Genomic DNA, 19,074 nt, shown 5'->3' with positions numbered 1-19,074 from the left:
TTTGCTTCTGATACCTTAGTCTAAAGCTCTGCTGCTCACGTGACATGTGTGCAGGTTCCTGGTTTTACCATTACTAATTGTTTAAACCTGGGCAACTTGTCGGGAGACACTTCTCCATGGTTCTCTGTGTGTCTTCACACCTTTCAGGCAGAGGCACTGACTACCTTTGTTTTAGAATTTGTTTCAAGCATGTTTGTTTAGTAAATCACCTTTGAAGAACGAGACAGTGTCTCCTTCTGGAGCAAAAGGCAGGCATGTTAGTGTCCGTTATAAAAATTCCTGTAACTCATTATACAATTCCTGTAACTCGGTCTATGTGTGTGCAGGTCTCACCGGACCCTCTTCGGGTCGCTCTCTAGGAACTGGGGTTCAGGAAATTGGCAAACGACAATGCTGATTCTCTGTGTACTGCTAGTGCTGTGAGTAATAAAGTCCTTTGTTTCTTACCCAGAAATCTCCTGTCTTCTGCAAGCTTTGATGAAACAGGCAGGCTAACTTGCTGGCTTTCAAGTACGGCAAAATAACAGACCATTGACAGTTTTTGACACTTTTAAAAACAGTATGAATCCTCAGTTTCCTCATCTGTAAAACAGACTTTAAAAATAGTACTGACCTATTTGTAGTGAGGACGATAAGCCCTATGCTAGTCATATACTAAGCCCTCAAGAAATATTTGCTATCACTGTTATTAAAGTGATACATTCACCCTTTACCTTAAATGAATAAATTATTATGTGTAGTTCTTATTTTGAAAGGAAAAACTTATGTTCAAAGATTCTGTTAAGAAGCGTATAACTGCAAGATATCCTTCCTCAAGTATAGTTACTTTTAGAGCCAATTTCTTTCATCTGTGAGATTCACACTTTCTCTTCTCAGTTTTTTTGCAGAACAATTTTATATAAAATCTTGGATGGATCTAATGTAGAAGCTTACATTCAAAAACAAAAACATTTCTTTTATTTGTTTCCATGGAAAGAAATGAGAAAAACGAGATTTGTAGAATAACTTTCTTAGCTTAGTTGGGCTTATGATTAAAAATTTAACTTCTAGGGGCTTCCCTGGTGGCGCAGTGGTTGAGAGTCCACCTGCCGATGCAGGGGACGCGGGTTCATGCCCCGGTCCGGGAAGATCCCACATGCCGCAGAGCAGCTGGGCCCATGAGCCATAGCCGCTGAGCCTGCGCGTCCGGAGCCTGTGCTCCGCAACGGGAGAGGCCACAACGGTGAGAGGCCCGCGTACCACACACACACATACACACACACACACACAGATTTATTTTCTAAAACATCTTGTCTTTATTCCTCAAGAGAACTGGCTGAAGGCACAATGGAGAAGCTGCTTTCAGCTGAACATATCAGGGTGACCACGTGAGAGCCCACGTCTAATGTGTGAGAGCCTACGTCTAATGTGTAGCTTTATTGCTGCCCTTGATATAAGAAGATGGGAGAGATATACATTGTAGATATAATTGTGTTACTCTTTCTCTTAAGATGCCTCCTTGGATTCCTTTTAACTTACAGGGAAAAGTCACAGGTGTTTGGCCAGGTTTTTCAGGCCCTTCCAATCTGTCCAGCGTCACCTTCAGCACATCTTCTACTTTAACTCTTTTACTTCTTCATAGGTCCCTGGGCCTTTTATGCTATTCACCCCTGCTGTACATTTTAGACCTATGTCTTTCTCTTCTTTCTACCCAACACAATCCCATTCATCTTTTTTTTTTAATAACCTTGACATATACTTTTTTTTTCAATTTATTTTTTATTTTTGGCTGTATTGGGTCTCCGTTGCTGTGCGCAGGCTTTCTCTAGTTGTGTCGAGCGGGAGCTACTCTTCATTGCGGTGCACGGGCTTCTCATTGCGGTGGCTTCTCTTGTTGCAGAGCACGGGCTCTAGTATGCGGGCTTCAGTAGTTGTGGCGCACGGGCTTAGTTGCTCCATGACATGTGGGATCTTCCCGGACCTAGGGCTCGAACGCATGTCCCACACATTGGCAGGCGGATTCTTAACTACTGCGCCACCAGGGAAGTCCCTCCCATTCATCTCTTGAGGGTCAGTTCAAGTTTCTCTTTCTCTGGGAGCCTTCTTTGCTTCTTCTAAGTAGAATTGGCTGATCCTTTCTTTGTCTGACTCACATTCTTAGTTAATATCACTATTCTTACCCTTAAAGAATTGCTCTGTATTTATTTGGCTATGGTCTGTTTCACCTAACTCATTGCTAGTGTTGCTTGAGGGTAGAGATTGTCTTAATCATTTTTTGTATCTTCTTTGATATGCACAGTGCCTGGCAAATGGTAGATTTTTTTCTTATTGGTGGGGCATAGCATGGGACTGGTCAGCTCTTTTGAGATTTAAGCCATAGGATTTGTTTCATTGGCACCTGGTTAAACCTCGGTGCTTCTTAATACCAGTTGCTCATTGGAACACATGGAGAGCTTTGGAAAAATTTCCAGTGTGTGAGCTTAGGGACATTGACTGCACCTAATCTCATGGATTTGGATTCAGTTTGTTTTAAGTGGAGTCCAGGGGTTGTTAATAATACCAGTAAGTGCTTACATAGCTCTTACTATATAAGGCACTGTTTCAGGCACTGTTTACTTACATTAATTTATAGGCATTTTTTTTTTTTGAAAGCCAATGTTGAGAACCACTCCAGTCTGGCTAAATGGCAAGAAAATATAATTACTGAGGTTGAAGTAAAATAATGACACATAATGATACAACCAAGCTGGATTCTTTTAGCAGAGCCTATTTATTTGTTTGTTTGTTTTAGTTTTTGATTAAATAGGGGAGTAAAAAAGCAATCCCAATGTGTGCAACTGTGATGAGTTGTGGTTAGACCAGAAAAAATTTTCAGTGACTGCAGGAAGAATTCAGATCGCAGAAAGAGATGTTAAACATTAACAATCACTTTTCTAGTTGAAGGTCCAACTCTCATGAGACAGCATTTTATTAACCAATTTCCCATAAAAGTTTGTCTTTGCTCACTGGAGCTTTTCACTTTCAAAATGGAAGGGCTAATTTGACTGGACATCTTTGCAGCTATTTAAAGGAAGTGTAACATCTGGAAAAAAAGAGACTGTAATGATGAAAGTAAAGTGATATTATAAGAGATTGGACTGAAAATGGTCTTAGGTTAAAATAGTAAGTGTAGAACAGTAAAAGGGGGATTTTATGTACCATATTTAATTATGAAAAGACTTTTTTTCATATAAAACATATTATAAAAATCGTTTGCTTTTGCATTAAAACACATTTTTCTAGCTGTCTTAAGGAACATGATTAGTATGGTTCGGGCCACCCTCAGTACTGCACCTAGCTTCCTTACTAACCTTTTTGGTGCTTTTCTCTTTCCTCCCATCCATCCTTCATGCCTGCCAGTTATCTGTCATCACCTACCCAGGCGGTACATGGAGGGTTAACCTCAGTGAGGCAAGGCACATGTGGTCCTGGGCCTGTAATAAACCTGCCCACTTGGGTGGTACCGGGAGTGGGGAGAAGAGTGTCACAAAATTCAGTGTCTACAGAGCAAGGCAACAGGGAGTCATTTGATGGCAGCCATTGGGTATCAGTGGAAGCTGGAAAAACATGACCCCATGGAAGCCCGATCAAGCGAGACTGGAAGCTGGGCCCGGACAGTAGAAGAGAAGCCATGCCTGCCAGGCCATAGCCAGAGCAAGTTGGATTTTACTTCCTGTGGTGAGCGAGTGTCGCTTCAGGGGTCAGTCTCCACCCCATATGTCCTGAGGTCAATAGGGCTATAAATAAAGTGAGTAAACCAGGGCCTAATTACTAGAGTTGAGAATAAGGTGGATGTGGTCTTAAAATAAGAAAAACTGGTTTTAACCCTTAGGCACAAACTGAGAGGCAAGTAAGTCAGAAAAGTGACTTGATCCTAGGTCTCAGAATCAAACCAGGGTTCCTTAAGGGACCAGGTTTTACCTATAGGTGATGACGGTCAAGTAGTTTAGATGTAGGTAGAAGATGGATGCAGTGTTTGAGGTACAGACAAAGTCCATCTTCTTAACACCTAACTCTGGTCTTTCTGATCCATTTTCTTCAATTGTTTCCTACAGATTACAGAATAAACCAGTCTCATTAATCTGACATGTAGGCTTTCTATAATCTGGTTTCAACTATTTTATTTATTTTTTCACTTTTCCTTATCGTATCTTCTTCCCCCAGCTCCTATACCTACTTGCTTTGCATAGAGCCTACAATTCTATAATCCAGACTAGTTAAATAGTTTTCTTTGTCTGAACACACCATATACTTTACTGGCTTGATGCTTTTCTCAAAATTTTCTCCTTCTTATCTACCCATTATGTAGAAACCATTCCTAAATACCAAATGTTGGCAGTAATTTATTTTTTCTCTCTTTATTTCCCCACCTCTACCACTGACATGGCTTTTCAAGTGAAGTCTTATGTTGGTGTGATTCATCTTAATGTTTCTCATGAAGCCCAGTATAGTGGGAAAGACAAAAACAGAGGTTTCTAAAGACCCAACTTACTGACCGTATTTTTGACATTACATATATTTTAAAAATCACATTGGATCACGCTGCCGGCGTGCAAGATGGCGGCGAAGAAAGACAAGAAGCCTAAGAAGTCAACTTGGAAGTTTAATCTGGACCTTACTCATCCAGTAGAAGATGGAATTTTTGGTTCTGGAAATTTTGAACAGTTTCTATGGGAGAAGGTTAAAGTGAATGGAAAAACCGGATATCTTGGGAATGTCGTTCACATTGAATGCTTCAAGAATAAAATCACAGTTGTTTCTGAGAAACAGTTCTCTAAAAGGTATTTGAAACACCTTCCCAAGAAATACCTTCAAAAGAGCAATCTTCGTCATTGGCTTCGTGTGGTCGCATCTGACAAGGAGACTTATGAACTTCGTTACTTGCAGATTAGTCAAGATGAAGATGGGTCCGAGTGTGAGGACTAGATGAAGCCATCCCTTTCAGGGCTTTGCTTGCTAACAAAACAAATGAAGTATACAAGAAAACATCTTGAAATGGACCTTTAGTTTATCAGTGAATAAAAAACATGACTCTGTCTGTTAAGCATTCATCTCTTTGATTTAAGTGTATGCTGTTTATATGGTGCTGGCTTTCCTTTAATACTTAAAAAAAATTTTATTGGGGTGTGGTTGATTTACAATGTTGTGTTTTGGGTGTACAGCAAAGTGAATCAGTTACACACATGCACTCCTTTTCTTTTTTAAGATTCTTTTCCCATATAGGCCATTACGGAGTATTGAGTAGAGTTCCCTGTGCTATGCGGCAGGTTCTTATTGGTTATCTGTTTTATGTATGGTAGTGGGTACATGTCAGTCCCAATCTCCCAGTTTATCCCCCTGCCCTTATCCCCTGGTAGCCATAAGTTTGTTTTCTACATCTGTTACTCTACTTCTGTTTTGTAAATAAGTTCATTTGTACTCCCCTGTTGTTGTTGTTTTTAGTACTTTCTGTAAGCGGTATTTAAATAGCCTATAGCTAGTGGAATTTCTTCCAGGATTTCTGAAGTGTACTACTTTTACAAATGTCCTTGAGTTAAAGTATATAGTGAAAAAATGAAGCACAATTTTGGGTATAACTTTATATAATAAAGTATTTAAATTCTAAAAAAAAAAAATCACATTAATTTACATGTTTTGAGTTTTTGTAGACTTTATTGGATTTGAAGAAAACCCCATACTCTTCTTGAGCAAACTCTGAAGTCTTATCAGTAGACTTAAAAACAATTTGGAAAATTCAGATTTTAAGAATTTTAAAATGTAGTTGCCTAGCATATGTATGTATATTGTGAAGTTGACCCTTGAACAACCTAGGTTTGAACAGCGCCGGTTCATGTACACGAGGGTATTTTTCAGTAGTAAATACTACAGCACTACATGATCTTTGGTTGGTTGAATCCGTGCATGTGGAACTACAGATATGGAGGAACCGTGTAGTTGGAAGGCTGACTCTATGTTATACGTGGATTTTCAACTGCACAGAGAGTTGGCGCCCCTAACCTCCACGATGTTCATAAGTCAAATGTATCTTTATTCTGTTATATAATACAAAGACTTCCGTGTATGATTGGATTTTCATGATATTCAGAAAGGCAAAACCATGATAAAATCATTTTTGTGAACTTAGGAGAAAAGTGATTAACTTGGATTAAAAAGTTCGACAATAGGTCTACTCATGACCTGGAACCATTAATTTAGAGTAATAGCAATTACTGAATAATTGCCTATGAATGAGAAGGGGTTGCTCAGTATTCAAAACTTATTCTCAGTTTCATACAGATCAGTGGCTCTCAACAAGGAATGATTTTGACTTGCCTCTGAGGGGTATCTGACAATATCTGGAGACGTTTTGGGTTTTCACAAATGGAAGCAGTGCTACTGGCATCTAGTGGGTAGAGGCCAGAGGTACTGCTAAGTGTCCTGCAATGCACAGGCTACTCCCCCACAGCAAAGACCTATCTGGTCCAAAATGTCATTGGTGCTGAGGCTGAGAAACTGGATATAGACCAAGGCTAATGTTTGGTCTGTTGAAATTGACTTTATATATATATGTATGTATGTATATATAATATTTAAAAATACAATATACAAATCTATACAATATATATGATGTAATACACATAAATTTATTATATAACATATATATACAATATAATATATAATATATATTTTTTCAATGAAAGTATCAGCCATAGAGATATATTAGTTTCAGAAAGTAAACTAAAGTTAATCAAAGTAGAAATTACATAAAGTATAATTAAGACCTTTCAGAGATTGTGGATTCTTATTACACTGAAATGTGCTTGTTTGAGTTTTGCTTAAATAAGTGAGCCCAATCCTCTGTCTAAGACATAATCTAAAAATCCCCAGGCTTTTGTGGTGGTCATATAAATTGTTTTGGTCTGGGTTCACATGGGGTTAAACTACATGTTTCCATGGTCTCTCTGAATTTCAGGTTTTGCTTGATGGAGGAATATGGTAAATGGGAAGATGGAGGTAAGGTGATTAGTCTGCTAATCAGCTGTAATGTTGGAACTTTTCTTCCCTTTTAAAGCTTTGCATCGCTTGGGCTTTTAAGACTTTCTGTCAAACTACTTATAACCCGAACGAATTACAGAAAAACTCTGCAAGGTGAGGTCAGTGTGCACTTCAAGGCCAGGGCAGAAGACTCTACTCCGCCATTTGTTTTCACTGTTTGGTTTGGCCTCTTCCATTAAACCGGATGGATAAGCAGGGCACATATGGCATGTGAAGTGGCTGGGCCTCCTGGCAGGCCTGAGCTGTAGACTCTGAGGCCTGTTGCTGTGCATTCATGTTTTGTGTACGGCCCCGGGCGTCCCCGGGAGTCCCGACCAGCAGGACAAATCCTTGTGAGTCTGAGGAGGAACCTGTGGGGGTTGAAAAAAGGGGGAAGGGCAGGAGACGCGAAAGAATGGAGGCAAGACAGAATCCTGATCAAGCCTCAAACTTTTATTGCTGCGGTAGCTGTATTTATACACTGCAGAGAAAGGGGGGCGGGATTCAGAATGAGGGAAGTACTTGGCTAATCATCATTGGTGCTGCGTGCGCGGGCTTTCATTTTAGGCGCGAACTTCTATCTCATAAATCAGGAAGACAAGCAGGGTGTCGGCCATCTTCTAATGGCGAAAACTTCTTGGCTCCCAACATTTCCTCCCTTTTTATTTCTTTTAAGGAGGTGGGCATTAACCGAGTGAGGGAGTAGTGACCTGAATCCTCCCGTGGACAAGGTATGTGTGTCCACACTCATCGGCTCTTGGTATCTTTTGGGGAGGAGAGGCAGAGCCAAAGATAATCTTAGCTACTAAAAGCCGAAAACAATGTTTAGATACCAACCTCTATCATAATTCAGGTATACTCACAGGGAATAACAGAGATTACCTTGTATATACATATATACACGTTTTCCCTTGTGCATGCTTTGCTGCCACACTCAACTCGGTACCCATACCCTCCATCAAAGAGGGGGGTAGGCATGTCTCTGTTTCATGCCGCTCCAGTGGAGGGGCAGCCAGAATCATCCTTTGGTTCTGCTTCTGTAATGGCGAGGCGATGGTAATGTATCAGGTTAAATTTTGAGGCAAGTGGGGAGTGCTTTCAGCCTGTCCAACAACCAGCAAAGATGACAGGATCAGGGTCACAACGGATAACTCATGTCGTCTCTGCCGCTCTTTCAATATTAGGAGGGTCTCCATCTTTTTCTGAAAAAGAAAAAGAAATACAATCTCAGGGAAAAGGGCCCTGGATAAAATTTATTACTTTATAGAACTTATAGGTTTAATAAGGCGCTCAGGCAACCAGCGTGCTCCACCTTCTTTGGTATTATATACACATGCGGATCCCCTCCCCCAGATGAGGAGTGGATCGGGTCCATGCCATTTAAAGGTCAAAGGGTCTTTCCACATAACTTGTGCATATTGATTTTTAGTTTCTTGATGCCAAAGGCGATCGGCGGCAGATCTACCATTATTATCTAATTGTAAAAAATTAATTACAAACAGGGCATGACTAAGAATATTTTTTGGGGAATTTTTTGTAGCAGTTAAATCATTATTTTTAAGCTTGGAAATGGTATTTTTAAGGGTTTGATGGGCTCTTTCTACTATGCCTTGACCCTGGGGGTTATATGGAATTCCCGTAAGATGTTTTATTTGAAGCCGGGTGCAAAAATCTTGGAAAGCCTGGGAGGTATACCCAGGCTCATTATCTGTTTTAATTATTTGAGGCTTGCCTAAAACTGTAAAACATTGGAGCACATGTGAAATAATGTTTTTTGTGGCTTCTCCTCCCTGAAGGGAGGCATATATAAAGCCGCTAAAGGTATCAATGGACACATGAATAAATTTTAATTTTCCAAATTCAGCAAGATGGGTAACATCCATCTACCAGATTTCATTAGGTAATAGACCTCTTGGGTTTACCCCAAGATGTGGAAGAGGTAAAAATGTAACGCACCCTGGACAATTTTTTACAATTTGTCTTGATTGTTCTCGAGTAAGCTTAAACATTAAGCGAAGAGTATGTGCATTAACATGATGTAGCTGATGAAATTGAGTAGCTTGAGAAACAGAATCAGAGGTTACGGTGCACATCAGGCGGGCATTTTTATCAGCTAAATCATTGCCCTGAGAGAGGGGTCCAGGAAGATCTGTATGAGCCCTAAGATGATCAATAAAAAAAGGCGCTTGTCTTCGAAGTATAAGACTTTGAAGTTGTTGAAAAAGGGGAACAGCATTGGAAGAGGGTTTAATATATGGAACAGTTTCTAAAAGGGGGACGGACAAAGCTATATATGAGCTGTCCGTATATAAATTAAAGGGGATATTCTGTAACATCTCAAAAACCTGAAGAATGGCAAAAAGCTCAACAAGTTGTGCTGATAAAAAGGGGGACTGTACCCTATAGGGCTGATTATTTATAACAAATACAGCAACACCGGATGATGATCCATCAGTGAATACTAGGGCAGCATCTCCCAGAGGAACAGCAGAAGTGATTTTGGGAAATATAAACAGATGTTTTCTAGCAAACTGAAGGAGCTTATCAGGTGGATAATGATTATCAATATTACCCTGAAAGGAGGATAAGGAAACAAGCCATTTATCATCAGTTTGTAATAACCAACTAAGCTCTTCTTTGGTATAGGGGAGAATCAAATGATCAGGATCTCTGCCAAAAAATTGACGGCTTTTTTCTCTGCCCAAAGTAAGAACCTGTGCTACTAAGGAAGGGTAGGTCTTAAGCACTTTATTAGGAGATACGGACAAAGGTATCCACAAGAGGGGATGATCTTGCCATAGGACTCCAGTGGGTGTATGTGCAGTGGCACAAATAATCAAACTAAAGGGACGACCATAATCTAAAAAGGTAATCTGTTGACATCTAATGGCCTTTTCTACTAATTGAAGAGAATTTTTAGCCTCCTTAGTCAGCCTACGGGGTGACAAGGGATCTGATGGCCCTTGTAAAATCTCGAATAAGGGTTTTAACTCTCCCATAGTAAGTTTAAGATACGGTCGTAGCCAATTAATATCTCCCAAAAATTTTTGAAAATCATTGAGGGTTTGCAAATGTGATACTTGTATGTGTATCTTTTGAGTGGTAATTATTTTTTTTGTTTAATTCGAAACCAAGATAATAGTATGGATCTTTTAATTGTACCTTATTTGAAGCAATTTGAAGGCCAGAGGAAGCAAGATTATCTTTTAAATCTTGATAACACTTAAGGAGTTCATCAGTTGATTTTCCAGCCAAAAGAATATCATCCATATAATGAATGATATAGATACCAGGCCAACGAGCCCTAAGAGGGTCTACAGCTTGTGCAACAAATTTTTGACATAAGGTGGGGCTATTGGCCATACCCTGCGGGAGGACCTTCCATTGAAAACGTGGCATTGGGCCTTTAAAATTAATTACTGGGAGACTAAATGCAAAACGCTCTCTATCCTGAGGATGGAGAGGGATAGTAAAAAAGCAATCTTTAAGATCAATAATGATTTTAAAATAGCCAGCTGGAATGGCAATAGGAGAAGGCAAGCCAGGCTGTAAAGCTCCCATAGTAAACATTGTTTTATTAATTTCCCTAAGATCTTGGAGAAGTCGCCATGAGCCAGATCTCTTTTTTATCACAAATATAGGGGTATTCCATGGCGAAGTAGTGGCTTCTAAATGTCCAGCGGCCAATTGTTCCTGCACTAACTTTGTGGCAGCTGTAAGTTTTTCTTCTGTTAGAGGCCATTGGTCCACCCAAACGGGATCATTAGTTTTCCATCGTATTTTGTCCGCATGGGGCACAGGAAGGTCAATGGCCGCTAAGAAAAAGGCGAACTGCCTAGGCCCTGGCGATTTATGTTAGATGCCAGGGAAATAGGTCGTGTAATACCCTGATTATTTTTTCCTAAGCCTAAGCCTGGTAGAAACCCTTGGTTTAGCATTTGTTGGGTCACCACCTCATTGGGGCTGGCCATGATTAACTTTAATTGTGACAGGATGTCACGTCCCCAAAGATTCAACGGGATATGTGGCAAAATATCAGGTTGTACCTGTCCAGTATTACCTTCAGTATCTATCCATGTAAGAACTTTAGAGCTCCGTTTAGGATTGGTAGAATGTCCTATGCCTTGTAAATGAGTTATAGACACTGTACAAGGCCAAGAGGAGGGCCAATTTTCCGAAATAACTGTTGCATCGGCTCCTGTATCGACTAAACCCTCAAATTTCTTTCCATCTAACCACAGGGTTAGGAGTGGCCTTTCAGGAGTAATTTGTTGGACCCAATAAACATCTGAGGAGCCAAAAGCAGCATCTGCTCTAGGACAATTAGTATGGCTCTTATTTAAAGAATTTAGGGGCAACAATACTAACTGTGCTATCCTTTGACCTTTAGGGATTGATATAGGGCCTTGTAAAGCAGATGCCAAAAGGGTAATTTGACCTGAATAATCATTATCAATAACACCAGGTATAATTTGGAGGCCAGCCAAAGCGGAACTACCTCTTCCTAAAATTAAGCCAAAAGTATTTGGGGGCAGGGGGCCATAAACTTCTGTGGGAATTGGTTGTACTCCTTGTTCTGGGACTAATATTGAGTCGGTGGAGGCACAGAGGTCCAATCCTGCGCTTCCGGGTGTGGCTCGACAGAGGGAGCCAACATCCGGGTGCAGGGAACTTGTCCAGATTTTTGAGGAACAAACCGAATTGCCCCTTGGTTTGGTTCCAAGGAAGGGGCCAGGGGCTGGCCCCGTGAAAAGTTTCCCTGTTTTTTGGGGAGCAATTGGCCATTTATATCCGTTTTTGAAAAACATTCTGAAGACCAATGTTTGCCTCTTTTACAACGAGGGCAAACGGTGGTGGGAGGAGCCCGGGATTGATATCGGGGTTGTTGTGGGTTAGCCTTTAATGACTGTCCTTGTCTATGTAATGAACAATCCCGGGCAAAATGTCCAGGTTGTTTGCAATTATAGCAAGTTTTTTGTTGTTTATCTAGGACGGATGTATCTTTAATAAAATCTTTTAGAGCAGCTCCAATCGCAAGACCAACAGAATGGGAGGGACCAATTCCGGAGCACAACTTAATGTAATCAGCCAGGCTACCACCACGATGAGCCCGAAGGGCAGCTTGGCAGGCCGGATTGGCATTTTCATAAGCTAAATGTTTAACAAAGGCATTATCAGTTTCACTATCACCCACTACACGCTCGGCGGCGTCCGTGAGGCGGCTAATAAACTCACAATAAGGCTCTTCTGGTCCCTGGCGAATTTTTGCCAAGGAAGTTGTGGGCGAACCCTTAGGCGGAAGACGGCGCCAGGCCTTAAGGCCAGCATTTTGTATTTGAGCCAACAAACCAGGGGGAAAAGCAGCCTGAGACTCATTGGATTCATAGGGGGGACGGCCAAGTAATTTATCTCGGGTCCATGATCGGGAAGTTCTGTTTTCAGCATTTCTTTGGGCAGTTTCTCTACAATTTTCTGCAAATTCAGTGCGCCATAAAACAAAATCTCCCCCAGAAAGGGTGGCCCGAGCCAGGGTAAGCCAATCATTTGGGGTCAGCCAGCGATCGCTTAATCCCTCCAAGATTGCCAATGTATAAGGGGCTGTGGGCCCATAATTATTGACAGCAGATTTTAAATCTTTTATATGTTTTAAATTGAGGTGGTGATATTTATGTTCAAAAGGGCCGCCCCCAGAAGAATTATGAATATCTGGTCCCTCATCAGGTTCAGGAGATTCTTCTCCCTCTTCCTCTTCCCCTTCCTCACTATCTTCAGCTTGAATTTCACCTTGAGTGGGTAAATTTTGACTGCGAGTAACAGGGAAGGCTAACTTAATGGATCCTGGTTTTTGTCGAAGCGGGGGTTTATTGGGACCGTTCGAGACATTAAAAGAAGTAAGCTCCACCTCAAGGGCCTTAAGCTCCTTTAGGAGATCCAAGCGTTCCCGTTTTTGTTGTAAAACATCTCTCAAAGAGGAAATTTCCTGGGTTAAGGCCATCTTAGCCTGTCGAAGGGGATCAATCAGGGGGGCAATGGGAGCAGGGGCGCTAAAGGCAGGCATCTGATGAGGAGTATTATAAGATGGTGGAGGCTTCAAAAGGGGGAATCCCCAGGGATCATCATTGCGATGATAACGAGCAGCCTGCTCATCGAGAGTTTCCTGATCTTGGGGGGAAAGCTGGTCATCATTGGGATCACCCTTAATAGCAGTAAGGGAAGGATAAATCTTTGGGATAACTTTATCATCTGTGGGATAATGATGACCGGTTTCTGGAATTTTTGGGAACTCTTCATTTGAACCCATATCAATGGTAACGGATGGACAAGCTGAATGGAGACGAGAGGCTGCTTTAAGAATTGTTTCCCCGGTCTCTACAACCTTTTGGACATCGGGGTCAAAAAAATGACCCATGAGAATCTCCCTAATTAAATTCCAATACGAAAATGCAGTCACAGGCACTTTAGAAGGCCCAAAGGTTTGATAATAATCATTTAAACAATTTCCTACACGATTCCAGCATTTTTTATCTATTGTCCCTTCCTGTGGGAACCATGGGCAAACATCAGACAAGAACATAAAAAATTCACGCAAATCTTTTTTTCTAGCCTTAATCTTCCGCATCTTGAGGGAATCCTCGATCCCCTGAAGAAAGAGTTCATGGGAACTCAATTCCTGTCCCATATTTATAGCTCCGCTTACCTTATCCTCAGGTCACGACTGCCGAAGGGCGGCCAGTCCTCCGGGGACCTAATCAAGCTGCACTTTCGAGTAAGTCTCGCGGCGGCTCAGTGGGTGCCTGGCCAGGCGTTCGTAAGCGTGCTACCTCCGTCAGGATCCGTTCCTCAGGCCCCACGTTGGGCGCCAATTGTGTACGGCCCCAGGCGTCCCCGGGAGTCCCGACCAGCAGGACAAATCCTTGTGAGTCTGAGGAGGAACCTGTGGGGGTTGAAAAAAGGGGGAAGGGCAGGAGACGCGAAAGAATGGAGGCAAGACAGAATCCTGATCAAGCCTCAAACTTTTATTGCTGCGGTAGCTGTATTTATACACTGCAGAGAAAGGGGGGCGGGATTCAGAATGAGGGAAGTACTTGGCTAATCATCATTGGTGCTGCGTGCGCGGGCTTTCATTTTAGGCGCGAACTTCTATCTCATAAATCAGGAAGACAAGCAGGGTGTCGGCCATCTTCTAATGGCGAAAACTTCTTGGCTCCCAACAATGTTTGAGTTCAAAATCCTCCTACTCATTTGTGCAGGGCAGAGGCCAGGCCCATCTGAGTTTAGCAGGAAGCATGCACTCTGAAATCCAAAATGTTCATCTAGAAGGAAAACACCTTCAGTTGCAAAGGCCTTCTCATCTGTGATCTGCTTTTCTTTTCCTTGGTGTCACTGGGCTCCCAATTCCTGACTCAGGCTGGTGGGAAATACCCATTTTGAATCCAATTTGGGTTGAATTTCCTTCTGCCTGGCCTTGTGGATGCTCCTGGAGGTAGAGAAACTGCTCTGTGGACCTGTAAAGATCGGGAAAGCCAAGGCCATCTCTAGTGTTGACAGTCGTAGCTCTGGGCCTGGTGGCAGGGTTAGCCTGGGATCATGGTCAGGTGATTAGTAGACACACTGGTCCCATCGAGGGGTGAAGCTCCTCAGCGAGATGGAGTGGATCAGGCTGCTACCATAATTTGTTCACTTTTGCTTCTGTTGCAGTTCGTGGTCACGGTAACTTTCACATTTTACACAGTGGTCCTCTATTTTGGAGGCTGTAGTGGTTTTATGAGCTCATAAGTGGTGATAAGCATAGATTTTGGAATCAGAAAGTGTCCATCACATGTTAGCCGATAAACCTGCAAGTTACTTAACCCCACTGAGTCTCAATTTCCTCATCTAAAAATGGATAGAATAGTGCCTCCATAACTAGATCAGATCAGATATTGTATTGTGGTGTGGTAAGAGTATGTCTTCCAGAGCCAGACTGCTTGGGATTGACCCTGGCTCTGCCATTTGCTAGCTGGTTGGTCTTGAACACAATGCTTTATCTTTCTGTGCTCTTTGGAGATAATAATAGGATCCGCTTAGAGGGTTGTTGTCAGGGTTAAGAGGCCGAATCGCTTTGCTGTACACCTGAAACTAATACAACATTGTAAATCAACTGTGCTCCAATAAAATTAAATAAAATGAGAGAGAGAGACTATATTGTTGGGCATCTTGAAGTACTTAATGACCATTTGTTAAATGATTATTTTGAGGGTGAAAATACTTGTGAGAAATCTTTTTATGAGTATGTGTTTATTCCATACATGCATAGCATTTATAAATGTACTCCATAAAAACTCTTTTGAAAGCCCTAAAATGTTGCATGATCTGGGTGATTTCTCAGTTTTCCACTGTATTGAGAAGTTATTTCAGATACATAAATGGCTACTTATAAAGCTAGACCATTGTGTTTGGTATTGTTCTTCGAATTGAGTAAAGTTTGAGAAAAGTGTGCACACACACTTGCCTACATGCTTTATGATGGGTGTAGGTGGAAATTGGGTCTAATGAAATCAAGCAGTTGAAGGAAACCTGTCACTCTCAAGACTGTCAGAAACCCGGGGTTCCAGATACCTTTGGGAACTGAAGATCTCTTTGCCACGTGACTCCAAACGATCTGCTCTACAGTTGGCAAGTTACACTGGAATTAATGAATTAATTAAATTGCAATATAGTTGACGTACAATATTATGTTGATTTCAGGAGCACTACATTGTAATTTGACATTAGCATACATTATGAAATAATCACAACAGCAGCCATCTGTTTCCAATTATTACAATATTATTGACCATATTCCTTAAACTGTGTATTACATCCCTATAGCTTATTTATTATATAATTAGAGATTTGAACCTCTTAATCCCCTTCGCCTACTTTGTCCTTAACCCCACACTACTTCCCTCTGGCAACCATCTGGTAGGCAGGACTGGTCCCTATACTGGTTGGCTGCAAAGCCTGGCTTTGTTAGGTGTCTGTGGGCCCACTGGAGGGCAGGGCCAGGTCCCAGTGCAGCTGTCTGCGAAGCCTGGAGGGCCTCAGGTTTGGAGATGACCCAATGGTAGGTGGGGCTGGGTATTTGCCTGGCCGTCTGAGCAGCCTTGAGGGTGTAGGGCCGGTGCTGGCCCTCTGATGGATGGGGCCGGGTCGCCACATAGCTGTCTAAATGACCTCGGGGGCTCAGGGCTGGTGCTGGCTTGCTGGTGGACAGGTAAGACCCTGGCACTAATAGGCTGGAGAGAGGATTCCAGAATGACACTTGCCAGTAAGTTGTTACTGTGGTAGAATGAGATTCCCCAAATGGCTGCTGCCAGGGTCTCCATCCTCACGGGGAATCCCACTTTCCTCCCGCCTCTCCATGAGGCTCTCCATGATTAGCAAGTGGGTCTGACCCAGGCCCCTTTCAAACTACTGCCTCTGCATTGGGACTTGGAGCTGGTGAGCTTATGCACATACCCTGTAAGAGTTGGAGTCTGTTTCCCAAAGCCCTCCGGTTCTCCTGAACTAAGCCCTGCTGGGTTTTGATACAGGACTCCTGCTCTGGGGAGCCCAGTGTGGGGCTTTTACCTGTCACTCACGGGGGAGGATATCTACGATTATGATATTCCTCCCACTTGTGGGTCACCGATACAGGGGTGTGGGTCCTGAGCCACACCGTGTCTCCACCCCTCCTACCTATCTCGTTGTGTTTCCTTCTTTATGTCTTTAGCTGTGGAAAAGCTTTTCCGCTAGTCCTTACGTTATTCTCATACATAGTTGCTCTGTGAGGAGTTGTGACTTTGGCGTGCTCAAGGGAAGAGGTGAGTTCTGGGACTTCCTACTCTGCCCTCCTTCCCCTGGATCTGCACCAGGTTACACCTGTATTTTCTCCTTCACTGCCATGTGCTTGTCCACTCCCAGAGGAATCCCCATGCATCATCCCTCCCAAACCTCCAGCTCCTCTGGAACCAGCTGTTCATTTCAACTCTTTTCTTCTATACTACTCTGGCTAGGACATCAAGCTCATGTACATCATGCATGTTTTAAAAAGACTTAAAAGGAAGACCTGTTTGCTCTTATACTGCACTTAGTTCCAACAAGTTTAGGTCTTCAATACACTGCAGATACACTTGCTGGTGGATATTATTATTTTCTTTCATTTTTGAATTTTATTTTATTTATTTTTTTATACAGCAGGTTCTTATTAGTCATCAATTTTATACACGTCAGTGTATACATGTCAATCCCAGTCACCCAATTCATCACACCCCCACCCCCACCCCCCGCCGCTTTCCCCCCTTGGTGTCCGTACATTTGTTCTCTACATCTGTGTCTCAATTTCTGCCTTGCAAACCAGTTCATCTGTACCATTTTTCTAGGTTCCACATATATGCGTTAATATACGATATTCATTTTTCTCTTTATGACTTACTTCACTCTGTATGACAGTCTCTAGATCCATCCACGTCTCAACAAATGACCCCATTTCGTTCCTTTTTATGGCTAATATTCCATTGTATATATGTACCATGTCTACTTTATCTATTCGTCTGTCGATGGGCATTTAGGTTGCTTCCATTACCTGGCTATTGTAAATAGTGCTGCAATGAATATTGGGGTGCATGTGTCTTTTTGAATTAGGGTTTTCTCTGGGTATATGCCCAGTAGTGGGATTGCTGGATCATATGGTAATTCTATTTGTAGTCTTTTAAGGAACCTCCATACTGTTCTCCATAGTGGCTGTATCAATTTACATTCCCACCAATAGTGCAAGAGGGTTCCCTTTTCTCCACACCCTCTCCAGCATTTGTTGTTTCTAGATTTTTTGCTGATGCCCATTCTAACTGGTGTGAGGTGATACCTCATTATAGTTTTGATTTGCATTTCTCTAATAATTAGTGATGTTGAGCAGCTTTTCATGTGCTTCATGACCATCTGTATGTCTTCTTTGGATAAATGTCTATTTAAGTCTTCTGCCCATTTTTAGATTGGGTTGTTTCTTGTTTTAATATTGAGCTGCATGAGCTGTTTATATATTTTGGAGATTAATCCTTTGTCCGTTGATTCGTTTGCAAATATTTTCTCCCATTCTGAGGGTTGTCTTTTCGTCTTGTTTATGGTTTCCTTTGCTGTGCAGAAGCTTTGAAGTTTCATTAGGTCCCATTTGTTTATTTTTGTTTTTATTTCCATTACTCTATGAGGTGGGTCAAAAAAGATCATGCTGTGATTTATGTCAAAGAGTGTTCTTCCTATGTTTTCCTCTAAGAGTTTTATAGTACCTGGTCTTACATTTAGGTCTCTAATCCTTTTTAGTTTATTTTTGTGTATGGTGTTAGGGAGTGTTCTAATTTCATTCTTTTACATGTAGTTGTCCAGTTTTCCCAGCACCACTTACTGAAGAGACTGTCTTTTCTCCATTGTATATCCTTGCCTCCTTTGTCATACATTAGCTGACAATAGGTGCATGGGTTTATCTCTGAGCTTTCTATCTTGTTCCATTGATCTATGTTTCTGGTTTTGTGCTAGTACCATATTGTCTTGATTACTATAGCTTTGTAGTGTAGTCTGAAGTCAGGGAGTCTGATTCCTCCAGCTCTGTTTTTTTCCCTCAAGACTGCCTTGGCTATTCGGAGTCTTAATGTGTCTCCATACAAATTTTAAGTTTTTTTGTTCTAGTTCCATAAAAAATGCCATTGGTAATTTGATAGGGATTGCATTGAATCTGTAGATTGCTTTGGGTAGTATAGACATTTTCACAATATTGATTCTTCCAATCCAAGAACATGGTATGTCTCTCTATCCGTTGGTATCATCTTTAATTTCTTTCATCAGTGTCTTATAGTTTTCTGCATACAGGTCTTTTGTCTCCCTAGGTAGGTTTATTCCTAGGTATTTTATTCCTTTTGTTGCAACGGTAATTGGAAGTGTTTTCTTAACTCCTCTTTCAGATTTTACATCATTAGTGTATAGGAGTGCAAGAGGTTTCTGTGCATTAATTTTTTATCCTGCAGTTTTATCAAATTCATTGATTAGCTCTAG

General features: G+C 41.6%; 1 protein-coding gene and 1 long non-coding RNA gene across 4 annotated transcripts in view; both read left to right on the top strand.

Annotated features, from left to right (window-relative positions):
• Nucleotides 1-19,074, top strand: part of LOC137204797 (uncharacterized) — a 420,535-nt gene that overhangs the window by 28,879 nt on the left and 372,582 nt on the right. The gene's annotated exons all lie outside the window — the stretch shown is intronic.
• LOC137204796 (ribosomal protein eL22-like) lies at nt 1,163-5,633 on the top strand. Its single transcript, XM_067702706.1, has one exon. The coding sequence runs from the start codon at nt 4,576-4,578 to the stop codon at nt 4,942-4,944; it is 369 nt and encodes a 122-aa protein (XP_067558807.1). The 5' UTR covers nt 1,163-4,575; the 3' UTR covers nt 4,945-5,633.

This window comes from Pseudorca crassidens, chromosome 13 (genome assembly GCF_039906515.1).
Source record: "Pseudorca crassidens isolate mPseCra1 chromosome 13, mPseCra1.hap1, whole genome shotgun sequence".
NCBI lineage: Eukaryota > Metazoa > Chordata > Mammalia > Artiodactyla > Delphinidae > Pseudorca > Pseudorca crassidens.
Note: the sequence above shows the minus strand (reverse complement) of the source record. Positions and strands in the feature narration are given on the sequence as shown.

Coding starts and splice junctions, on each gene's coding strand:
- LOC137204796 (XM_067702706.1), top strand. CDS start 4,576: ATGGCGGCGAAGAAAGACAAGAAGCCTAAGAAGTCAACTTGGAAGTTT.